Genomic DNA, 12986 nt, shown 5'->3' with positions numbered 1-12986 from the left:
GTCTATCTCCGACAAGCTAAACAGCGTCAGAAAAACATTAATTTGTAACGTGAAAGAGACGTCTGCTGGTAATTCAGCACCCGGTAAAACCCTTTTGAACACTTGAACACCAAAGGAGGAGGAGTTTTAGCTAATTGCAAACTGCAGTCCTCACTGCTTGATGTCACTTAATTCCCCTGAGAAACCCCCTACTTTACACACCACTCTTTTACACATGCTTTACACTGTTTTTTACAAGACAACTTTGCAATAAAGTGTGTAAAAAAATTCATGAATTACTCTTAATACACATTTACCTGGAAGCAGCAAAGAAACTTGTAATCTGATATCCGAAGCTTGCGTAGTAAGCATGCTCCATGACAGCCATCAGCTGGATACAGTTGTATCCTGTGCACAGAGAGCAAGACAAAAACATTATGGATTCATCTGAATTTACTGTGTCCAACAATTTCCAGCCATATTATTTAAATAACTTTGTCTAACTGATGTAAATAATTCAGATATTAGCTCTTGGTAAACCAATAAATTATGTATGATCAGAAAAAATGTGTTTAATACATATGGCAGCATGTTACAATGTAGCTTGACATCCTGAGCTTCTTTGTTATAAAGAGCCTCTCATCCTGTCTGTTTGGATAGCCTCATCATCCTACAATAACAGGAGGGAGTATTATCTAGCATTTTCTCTTATGATTCCTTAAAAAATGACAGCGTGTTCATTGGGCTCTTGACCAAGTGGGGGAAATATCTAAGACATTTACGGACAGATTTTGAAGAGGTATTGGATTGATGACCTATTATGTTTTTCTCTTCTGACTGCTATTCATTTTTTTTTTCAAGTCTCCTCCTGAAATATATTACAAAACTTTTACATTTGTACAAATTGTACACATTTTGGAAAATCAGAACAATAGGGGCATTTTAAGTGTCGTCTTGATTTATGTTCTCTATCATAATCTGCTGTCCAGAAAAAAAAAATAAAAAAAATAAAAAAGTGAATAGAATTCTTATGATGTGTGGGGCCACACAGGATAGTGCGAGGCATTTTTGGATACTGACAACATAATCCGAAACAGTCTACTGTTCTGATATGTTGGGCCACACTGATGTGCTCCAGCAAGCATCTGGAAACATCTCAACTCAATACTGTTTGACCTGTGTCAGTCATACTGTACTGTATATGTGAGCTCCAGGCATTTCCTTTTTGACACAAGCTCTGGTATCCTAAAGACAAGCTACGGCTACAGGGAAACACCAGCTATCAGAGTCAGGAGGTCATGTACAACATTTCAAAACGACCGACAAAAACTGCTCCTATGAATAAGAGAACAACGGGCTTTTTAACTGCCACTGAGCACTCCAGAGGGAGGCCCTGCGGTTTTTCACTGTTGTGTGGAGCACATTTATTTATTTATATCGTAGCTTCTTTTCAGGCTAGAGAGAGAGAGAAAAAAAACTTTGGCTTCTGAAGCAGTGTGACAAAGCACTGGGGTGAGAGGAAGTTTCTCTTTTTTATATTTATATATACACACTCTCCACAGTCAAGAAAATGAAATGGCAGGCAAAGGCAGCCGTCACTAGAGACGGTGGAGTTTAGCCTCCTGGAGAATCCTATTGTGCAGATTCTCTCAGCTGCTGCAGGTAGATTCTTTGACAGCATTTACTCTGGCAGTTTCCTTTCCCACTAAACAGGATGACACAACCAAGGAAACAGCATTTATCAGATTGCTCCTGGTTTGCTGTGTCAGTCATATCTGTGCCTTTTAATAATGTCAGTGTAGCAGGCTGTATTTAAATGCTAAATAATGCCACATCTCATATGAGCAGAAATGCAAACCAAGACAGGTTTTTTTTCTTCAGGTTAGAGTCACATTTAAATCTCTAACTCTTTATTATGAGTCAAGTTATTATGAAAATGAATCACACATCACAGTTAGTGAGTCACATGTGTAATGAGAGCACGTAAGGCGCTGCGCACAAGTCAAAGCACTATGATTTTACTTTAGAGTGCAACGAATCTCAATCATAGCTGCAAGCAGCAGTATAGACACCATCATTCAGTCCAGAAATGTAGTAACGAATAAAAACAGGTTGGATTTTAGCATTAATTTTTGCAAAGATAAATCTTCAACAATATGTCTTCGAAAAAACATCTGTTTTGTTTTGTGTTTTTAAGTTTTCAAATTTAAGAAATTAAACACAGCACCTTCATCAGGTGAAGTGTTCACAATTTGGTCTGTGTTGTTTTGGATGAGACTAGACCAATTTTCATCACTGCAAGGCCCCCACCGGATTTTTTTTTTTTAAACTTAAAGAAATACATTTAGTGTTGAACCAATAGGCAGACTGGCATTGCCATCCATAAAGCCACTGTGTAGCATGGCTTAAAAATCAGACTTAGACTCAATTTCATTTAAAATTTTCAATGTAATTAACAATTTGTTAATTCATGTTTTAAATGTCCTGTTGCTGTGAAAATCGCCTTTTAGAAAAATTGGGAAGAAAATCAAAAATATTGCCAAAATTTCACTTAAAACATATTTTCAAGATCACCTTAAGTTGTTTGCATCACATAGTGACAGCTACCAGATGAAAAGTTGTCTTTTTATATGGAAATATTATGTAGTATGGAATAGTATGGAAACATTACACAATTCTGTTAGTACATGTTAAAGTGCAAGTAAGGTGAGGCTAAACTGAATTTATCAGCTCACAAATATTGTGGACCTTTTACCAGTCCATGTTGACTCATATCATAATATTCAATAAATAAACTGTCAGAATCATATGTAGTCAAACTGAGTTTAGCTGCAACAGCCAGTGACCTTCAACCAGATGTTCAACCAATCAATAAGCCCACAGTCGAGTCCAGACGCCCAAAATCTCAGAGGGCTATGCTGAATTAATCTGAGCAAACAAATCAGAAGTGAGTCAGTACTGTAGAAGTGTATATAAATATTTACAATAACTTAAATTTAGCCCTCATTACCCGTCTGTATTGTTTGACTATGTGACACAAGAAGCTGAAATATGGCTCCTCTCTTCTACTGGCTGCCTGAGTCGAAATCACGGAAATGGAAATAAGTTGTCCGTTTTGGATCCATAACTGCTGTGTGGTGTGTGACTTGTGCCATGGAGCCCTCTTTACAAAACACTGTCCAACAGTCAGTGATCCCTTCAGGTCATGCCAGTAAACAGGATGTTGACTTGCTGATGTGGTTTTGTGCAGAGGGGGTGTGACAGGTCTGCCACTGAAAATACTACTGCTGGAAGAGCAGTTATGGACCAGTGTTGACAGAGATGGCACAGGACACTGGCAGTTATAAAAAATGGCTCTCAAATCCCCTCAACTAGTGGTTTTTTCCAGCCAAACTGCTGGCTGTGATTTGATGTGTAGGGAGGTATATACAAACACCTAAATGCTTCACTTCCTCTCCATTCTTGGTTTGAGAAGATACAAAATGTTCTCAAGTCAAGTCAACAAAAGCTCTCACTGACACTCAGGTGAAGAGGATCGCAGCAGGATGACTGCTGCACACTTTAGACAGCAAAATAAGAGGGACACCAAAAGCGAAAAGAATAATCTCATGCAGCTTCACATCTTACCCAGGTCTTTTATACGAGGCAGTACGTTGTGTGTGAAGTTGGTGTACGAGGCAATCTTTCCCTCAGGTGAAGCGATGCCCACGTGGGCCTCGTATATTCTTAGGCTCGTAGGCTTCCTCGGCCGAGGGTGGACTTGCTAGAGGGGAAACCAAAATGAGACAGAAAATCACGAAGGCACTTTTTCCTAAAAATTGCTAAAAATACATTACACCTGGTGAGTAATAATAAGCCATAATGTCAAAGACACAGTGTGGGTTTTTCCGATTCTCTGCATCTATATCTCACCACAGAAGCAGATAATGGTTCTACATGTTGAACATGAAAAGATCTATGATTCGCATCTGTTTCACAATGGGAAAGGGATTTGTTTCCTCAAAATTCCCTGATGGCTACCCAGCAGAACATATGAACCTACTCTTTTAAGTACATGATTGAGCCACTTGTAAATAAAGCGAATATACTGCCAGTGAGAAGGCTCCACTAATTAAAATGGTGCCAAATAACAAGCGATAAAGAAAGCAAGGTGGTCTTTAATAGCCTCTCATTGTTTTGCTTGTGCACACTTACGCTGAGGGCGTCAAGTAGCATTGAGACACATTCAGACCCTCTCAGCATCAAGCACCCACATTAAGAATGGCCACAACAGCTGAGAATGGGAGACGTAAGGCTGATTTCAAAAGTAAGTGTATGCTTCACACTAAAAGAAAGCAAAGCAGAGAGTTGGCACTGAGCAACCCAACAGAAAGTCATTTTAGAGGCGTAAAAGAGGAGATTGGCTTGATGAAAAATTTTCTTTTTAGTCAATTTAACCCTTTTTAAACTATCAACAACCTTATTGATGTGATAAGACTTTTAAAATGTAACACATTCTCACTCCCAAGTCATCAAATACTGATGCTTGGTCAGCGGCCCATAACATTAAAAAATGATGTGCAAAGATACCCCTTCTTCATAAGTTTTGGTGGCATAGGGATGGCGTGTCAATTTATGCTTGTTACATGCAGCATCCTTTTTCATAATAAGCTCCTGTTTTCACAAGAAACGTACAGTTTCTGCTCTTCTCTTTTCAAAATAAAGCTGGAACATTCTTGGGTTTATTTTTAGGTTTATCTTCTTTAGTAAAAAAAAATAAAAATACGTGGTTAGGTTTAGAATAACTCATCATGGTTTGCTTAAAATATGTCACAAGCATAGTATACTACATATACTAGCATGCTATGTTGTTATTAAAATAAATTGAATAACTTGGTTTCACACAGGATACAACAGCGGAATCCTGGGTAAAAGTTTGTTTGACCCACCCGCCTCCCACCGAACCTATGTGGACTTTCTCGCTCCTTCTTCTATCGGAGTTGCCCAGAAAGTTGATAAAGGATGTCTCACACCGCCTCTTGAGGGTGCCTCTGTACTTCAGTGTCTTACACCAATAGGCCACTGACCAAGTATCAGTATTTAGGAGTAAGTAAGTAAGTTGGGAGTGAGAAAAGATTGTAAAATTAAGCCCAAATATTTTCAAGTAAAAAAAATATATAAATGATCAGCTTTAACTGTTTTTTAACTGGTTGTCTCTCCCTGGAATCCGAAACCAAATCCAACCATTTGTAGCATTTGCTGCTGGAAAAAGACACAGATCATCACTGTTTACATTAAACAAGGTCCTCTTGCAATGTTGGCAGCTCTGAAAATGTTTCCAGTGACAGAAGATGAAGAAAAATAAACCAATCTCTCTGTGAACAATTCCACTATACTGGTGTTTTTTAAATCCGATCTTTACCCAGATTTTTTTAAAACCAGATTTTACTTATTTTCATATACAATAAAATAAGTAAAGCATTCAAAATAATAACCTACAATGTATGGCTGAGGGGGATCCCAGTGAACCCAGTCGTAGATGACAGATTTTTCCTCCCTGGTCACATATTTTGCCCAGGGTGAGATCCGGTACAGACGCTCACCCTCCTTGGTGTGAACTACCACCTGGGAAAAAAGACAAATGAGTGTTAAGTTATAGCAAGGGCACTTAAACAATGACACAGAGAGGGCATATTCAAAAGACACGACAGGCACTTTACATTAGCTGAGAAGGGGAAACATACGCTGTCTAATAGGCAGAGACGATATGGACAACAGGATACACACTGTAGCTGGAAATTTCATTTAGAAACCTACAGGAAGGAGGGATAAATAACAATTGTTTTTCAAATTAAAGTAAAATGAAAAGCATAATTGAAAACATCACTGCAAAAAGGAAACAAATAAGCCAGAAATAACAGTCCTCTGTTAAGCAGACCTGGCTACAAATCACAGAGGCCTCTGGGACTCCTGCGTGTTTCTGCACATATGCGATTTTAAAGTCAGCATTTATTTACATCTTCCAGCCATGAAATGCTTACATCATAAAACTGTGCTGTTACTCCCCATCCATTACACAGAAAGATGGTGCAGATTGTTCAACCAATAAACCAAACATTTTTCAATGTGTCAACATGAAAACCAGCCCCCTTCAGAAAGCAGCTCCCTGCTCTCCAATGCAAAACTCACAGCTTCAAACCCATTATACTGCGCTCCCAGAGAGCACTGCAGACATTACGTGGTGTGGAGGACAAAACGCTTCAGTATTGACCAGGATACTTGTTGTGGTGGATCTGGATTCAATTGTAATTATGCTGTGTTTTATTTTCGTGAAGGAGTGCAACTCCTCTGTTGGTTTTAACGCAGCCACTCGCTGGCTCATCTTGAGAGGGGATTTGAGCCAGGGAGCAATTTAGAAAAATAGGAAATCTAAATCATTATCCTTTGCCTTTCATCTATTATGTCTACAATTCAGGATTGGATGGAGGTCAAATAAGTATAGTTTGGAAATCTAACTGAAAAGTTACTTTGCCTCCATCAGTCAAATAAGAAAGGAGAAAGCCAGCGTGTGAGTTGGAAAAACCCACCAAGAAAATCGATCCTGTAGTGTTACTCACAGTATGTGTTCACCCTGTTTTGTCCCCTGCAGAAACGGGCATTAGAACCCAACTAATTCTGGCTACTGTTGTGAAGTAATGACTGTTCAAATGCCACCTGCCTGCGAGCCGTTGGCCAGACCCCCCTCTGGGGTTTTTTCATTATGGCCAGGCCACCTGGGGGTTAGCTGCCTGGCTCCCCTTATGACATGCTTCACAGTTTATAGGATTAGGAAAAGATAGTTGGATAAATGGACTGGCATAAAGCCTGACAGAGCGGTGGTCCTTCAGACAAATTGGCCAGCATTAGGAATATTAAAGAAAAATCAGACTGCTGGGCGGGCTGAGGGGGCACACCAACAGGAAAAACAACTCAGACCCAGGCAATATGTGAGAAGTAAGTAAAAACAAGTGATCGCTTAGATAACACCTCAATTCCCCGCTCCAAAGTCCTGCATAGTTTCAAAATAAAGAGCTCATTGTAAATACTGTACCCACAAAAGGACACTGCTTGTTCATGGAGACAAATTGGGCCCTGAACAAAGGGGATAGAAGGGCAAGCTGCTCTACATGAGAGTGATTGGAGCTAGGCTTGTGCTTCCACGAGGGAGCGCAGTGGAACTAATTCTAAAGTGGAGCTCACAGCAAGACAGCCATTCATAGGCAGCAGGGGTGCACAAGGAAAGGCCAGGTGCCAGCTATTCCATCTGCTTCTTATCGTCCTTAGACTGACCTCCGCTGACAATGGGAGCCGGGCAGCCTGTCCAGGGCGCAGGAGTGTGCCAACAATGACCCGGCCCCAAGGAGAGTGGCGCCACGATGCCATCCATTCCACGCCTGGCATCTCATTTCAGGATAATTTCTCATCCACGCTGTTTGCTTGGGAGACAATGCATAATGGGAGGTGCGTCTTTTGTATTTAACCCTGATGAATTATTTACTAGAGCTAAAAACCAATCATGTACACCCACTGCGGGGTGCGTTTTGCACAGACAAACATGGCACAGTGTCCTGAGGGATACCTGCCGCAGACAGCAGCTGAAACAAAAGCCATCAGTTGGGCTCCTCAGGTGTATCTACCCTCCACTGTGCAGATTGTGTACTTACAGTAATCTCCCTTCTGCACGCTGTGAGTATGACATGTTGTTGACAGCGACATGCCAGGTTTTCACTTGGTTCATAAGACGCCACACATGACAGGAAATCTCCCTCGCACATTACAGTTACAAGTCCCCATACCACCGTGGCGAGATGACACCGACTGAGGGCGTGAAAATAAGCATGAAGATGTTTTTTTCTCTACCTTGAGTTTGGTGTGATGATCCACAGCTGGAGACTTGTCATGCTTGGGTGGCAGAATCAGTTCCCACTTGCCAAATTCTTTCTTGGTGTAGGGGTGGGAGAATTTGTCCCAGCCATCTATAGGGGGAAAACAGTGAGGATTTAATCACTTCAAATTAATTGGCTTACAACACAGAGCCAAGCACCCATTCTGATTAGCGGTATCCTGATCAAAAACAGCCATATGATCACAGATGCCTATGACAGAGCAAGTCAGTGCATGAATCCCTCTTGTCTTGTTATCTTTTGATATGGAGTGATGACAGATTAGAGAAAAGTCTGAAAAAAAAACCTAATTAGTGTAGCAGAAGCATGTTTTTTTTTTTCTATTTTGTTTATCACCTTACGATCTATCATATCACCCACGTGAGGTCTTGACCCCCAGGCTGAAAACTGCCTGGGGGTCAAGCTCTTGTCTCTATTTTGTACTGTACTTCCAATGTGCAAATGAGCCTGGCACAGATTTAATGTAGTATGCTGACCAAAATAAGGCTCACATCAATACTACATCTGTGCTGTATTGCCTGGCAAAGGACTGAGATTTCTGCATTATTTATCTAAATCCTGTAAATTAGGATTTTGTATTGGCAGAAATATGCAATGACAATATGTTTCACAATACAAGGGTTATGATTGAATATATTCCCACATTTTGTAATTTTTTTAAATCTAATGCTTGTGTTGCACACGTCATGACTCTGCTAGGTTCATAAGCCTGTGTTCTTTGTGTTTATGCTACGGATGTGTTGATAGGTTAGAGTTGACAAGTCAAATGGCTGAAGAAAGATTACAAAACTGAAGCATGAAGCAGTTGGGTATTTAAACACAACAGAAAATGAACCACTCCACAAATCTTTGCAGGAAACTATTAACTAAAATCTGATTGTGTTTTTGAGTCAATACAGAATCATAACACATAATATCTTGTTACTCAAGTGTATTGATATTTTCATATCATCACCCTGTGTATGTGGAATCTGTATGTGACAGTCGCTTATTAATTATTTGGGAGCATGCGTATTTGTTTATAGAGAAAATGTTTATAGAACACTGGTGCAATCGGTACTGGTTGCTTTTAGTGTCAGATTTGATTTTACCACTAGGAACCGTCAAATTCAGAAGTTTTTCAAATTAAACCATTAATTATTCTGATTACTTACAAACAGTGGCATTTTACCTCATCACAGCAGTTTGTGTTGCACAAACACAACTCTGTCACCTAGAAAGTATATTTGTGTGTTACTAAACTACTTTTTTAACTGCATAGTTGTGGCAACATAATCACTCCTTTGATAATGTTCAGACACAACAATTCTTTCAGGTAATGAAACACTACAGTTATGTACCACGTGGGCTTCACAAGAAGGTGTTTGGGGAGGGTGGTGAGTGTAAAAAGTGCAGGACCTCGACACCAGAACCCCGAGTTTACGTCAGGACTCTTGTCTTGGTTTTAGGCAATAAAAACACTATGGTTACGGTTAGAGAAAGTTTGTAAATTTAGAGAGCATTTGAGAGAAAGTTTGTACATGACTGCCTGTTTAGTGGAAAACATCTGAAATACATTGTCAGTGTCACTTTCACATTTTTGTGATTTCGCTACTTAAGAATGATAAGGTTCTATCTGCGTTCTGAGCGGTTTTGAGATATTAAGCTTCAAAGTTTTGCTTTCAAAATAGATAATAGGACATGAACCTCGATTCGATTTCTAAATCAAAAGTCCAAAAATGCATATAGCTTAAAAAACCCCACATAATTTTAATAAGTTGTCACAGAATAAGAATATACGAATAACTAAATTTTGACAAAAATGTCAGACAGAACGTTGTAATTTTAAGGTGACAACTTGCTAGGTATGTTAGTCAATATCCTCATTATGTTAATAGAAAATGGAATTTGCTCAGCACTATGTTTTTCTTAAAACATATTTTATGTTTCAAATTAGTCATAAATAAATGTAATATCTAGGAGACAGGGCAGCCTAAAGGCAACTTATAGCTGATAGTCATCATTGTGACTTTAGCTCCAGTTCATTGTCCTCCTATTCTAATCTAATACCTCTTGCATAATTCTTTCTTTTTTCTGTGCTCTGCACTGCTCGTCTGTATCCTGTGACTTTTGCAACAGCAAGTAAAGCAGCAGGCTCACTCATCTAAAAGAAAAACTGATAAAAAACTTGAATTATATCTCTGAACGAGCAACAGAGAGGCGTTACATTCATAACCTGCTGATACCACATTACCAATTGTCATTGACTGACAAGAATATATTAGGACACAGAACATTTATTACAAAGCAGCCACCTTGGCATGTCAATTTAGGATGTCGTTTTTATTCAGTAATCCATATCTGCTTCCTATTCATGAGCAAAAACAACGGCAGGATAGAAAATGAATCACAGGAGATGCTCCAGAAGTGACCGGGCACAACACCAGCACTTTTCACAGGCAGGCCAAGTCTTATTTTTTCACAATTTATTTATCCCCCTTTGCTTAAACTCCTCCAAAAAAAAAAAACCCAGTGCATTATGCATCCAACCTGCACCATATTCATGACTAGGGCTGCTGGGCTGTTTCCACATTTACTATGAAATTGAAATCAAATAATATGACTGAGCCGTGTCAAAATGTAATCTCTCACAGAATTGAATGTTGGAATTGAGCTGCTGCCCAAGGTCCTGGAAGATAATTAAAGACGGAAAAAGAAACAGGAGGAATATGGAAAGAGGGAATGGCAGCAACAGAACTAACTAGCACAAAAAATGTGTAAGGACAATAAACAAATTGACAAATATGCGGTTTTGCACTCTGTATCAATCTGAGCGTGTTACTATTAGCATTTGCTTTCCTTTATCGTTACCTGCAGGGTGTCGCTTGAGAAAGGCTGCGGCACAGAGGGAAGAGTTTGTGCTGTGGTGGTGTGGCAAATGGGGTCTGAGTAATGTGCACAGGTCTGAATTATTTCACCATCCTTTTTGTTATTCATTTTTTTCCTTTTATTACATATTTTTTGTTTGTCTGTTGAGAGTAATATATTAGTGCAGGCATACATGCATTAATATATTTGATAAAGGGAAGAAAATGACAGTGAGAGCTTGTGTTACCTTGTATATCTATTTGATAGATGAGAGCAGCTCTCATTTAATCTTGTTAATGATGACAAAAATAAATAATCTCGCTGCACATATTAACTGAAAATAACACTCAAAAGGCTATTAACCTGAAATTACTTTCAAAGTTGGGGCTGGAGGGAAAAGAGATTTCAGTGCAAACACAGAGGTTGCACTCTCTCAACAACTTTGCAGGCGATGATGAAATAACCAGCTACTAAAATATTAACAAACACTCCCACATTCAAAAGAAGCCCCTTCAGTATGCAAGTTTATCCTGTGTAATCAATATTTTCCACATTTCCTACTCCCAGGTTGGCTGATCAAAAGGGCTGATACCCTTGTACCACAGTTCTCTCTGCTTTTTCTTAATTTTTGGCTCCTTTGTGTTCAAGAGTGCAGAAATGTCAAATTTCTTATTTAATGCACCGTGAAGATATGCAACCTTCCTGTTAGCACTGCAATCTCTTTTTCCCTTTGGGTCCTAACAGTGTATATAACTCTATATTAAAGTGTCATTTCCTTTTTAGTGATTCAATTTATTATCGCAAACTGATTGCTATTATAAAACTGTAATGAAGCACACCTTCATCTATCAGCTTGTTGCATTCTTCTTTAAAACACAATGAGGACGCCTGCTGTGCCAAAAACAAATGAAGATTTCCTATCAAAAAAGACGCACCATTTTGTACAAATGAACTGAGAGCAAAAAACAAGTACAGAGCGCCAAGTCTCAGCTTTAATTTTAGAGTGTTCGCATCCATAGTGGGTGAATTTTACAAGAACTCTAACACCTTTAAACACACAACATGCATGATCCAGTAATAAATGAGCTGCAGTAAAACTGTGGAAGCTTTAGGGAAACAACTTGGACATCACACCCCTGACATCTTGTTCAGGAGCTGACAGTTTTCCTCAGGCTACTTACTAAAGTCACCGGTGAGGAAGAGGGCCTCAGCATCTGGAGCCCATTCTATTAATGACAGGCTGTTGTTTGGGTGCCGCTGCACACCGAAGGTCCTGTAGCTGCGCGTGAACTGGTCAAAGCCTCCTTCTGCATCTTCCAGCTGTAGGAGCTTCTTCTGCAGCAGCTCATACCTTCAAAAACCACAGGGAACACACAAAACTGTGTGAATGCAATGGGAAGCCCACCAGTGGATACACACTCTGTTGGATACATATAGTATACATCATCTGTGATTTTGAATAGATTTCAGTTATTTGCTTTTTGACAACCCCCCAAAGAACATCAATTACATTCAGGTCTGGCTGATACGTGTGGGTGGAGAGCGATATAACAGCAACTGAGATAACTGTTCAAGAGTTCTCCCAGCTTTCTCTCTGCTGAATGTCCGAGTAAATACTGTGGGTTAAGGATTTGATTCAGTTATGACACAAAACCTAAGGAAAACTATTTTTTAAGATGAAATAATGTGAAATAGAATAAGAACACAAATAAAATGTACATCATTATTCCCCAGTTAATTGATTAGTTTCACTGTGGTTATTTATATATTACATACACAATATTAATATTGATCAAATTAGAATATTCATATCAATATAATATAAATGCAGAATTATGTGTACTGATAAAAACATGATACGTCCTGTCTTCATTTATAAACAACAGTTACTACACTCCACAGCAAGGCTAGCGAAAATTACAATGACATTGTTTATTCTCTGCTATTAAGTACTCACTATGACAACACAAGATGTTGACACACGCAAACTACACATCACTACACAACGAGTCATCAAATTAAAATTAGTGAGGAAGAAGATATTCATCAGTAATTACCACTAATGCTACCATTACTGGAAAAAGCAGCCCCTCTACTGTACCCTGTCAGTGTTATCACTTATCAGCCATTAACAACTATTCATAACAATACAGTTAGTGGTGAAAGCAATTTTCAAAATCATCGGTCACAGTCGAATGCCGTTGCAATACAAGAAAAAATCGATTTTGTTGAGTAGGT

At 39.1% G+C, this 12986-nt stretch overlaps 1 protein-coding gene across 1 annotated transcript in view; it reads right to left on the bottom strand.

The window, feature by feature from the left end:
- Positions 1-12986, bottom strand: part of LOC121943341 (1,4-alpha-glucan-branching enzyme) — a 96706-nt gene that overhangs the window by 70486 nt on the left and 13234 nt on the right. Inside the window, exons 2-6 of the mRNA XM_042486861.2 lie at positions 11930-12099; positions 7858-7973; positions 5458-5583; positions 3607-3742; positions 297-387 (exon numbers count right to left, since the gene is read on the bottom strand). Coding sequence (XP_042342795.2) covers positions 297-387; positions 3607-3742; positions 5458-5583; positions 7858-7973; positions 11930-12099 — 639 coding nt within the window. The remainder of the gene's footprint in view (positions 1-296; positions 388-3606; positions 3743-5457; positions 5584-7857; positions 7974-11929; positions 12100-12986) is intronic.

This window comes from Plectropomus leopardus, chromosome 6 (genome assembly GCF_026936395.1).
Source record: "Plectropomus leopardus strain MGB_pleo_1.0 chromosome 6, ASM2693639v1, whole genome shotgun sequence".
Lineage (NCBI taxonomy): Eukaryota > Metazoa > Chordata > Actinopteri > Perciformes > Serranidae > Plectropomus > Plectropomus leopardus.
Note: the sequence above shows the minus strand (reverse complement) of the source record. Positions and strands in the feature narration are given on the sequence as shown.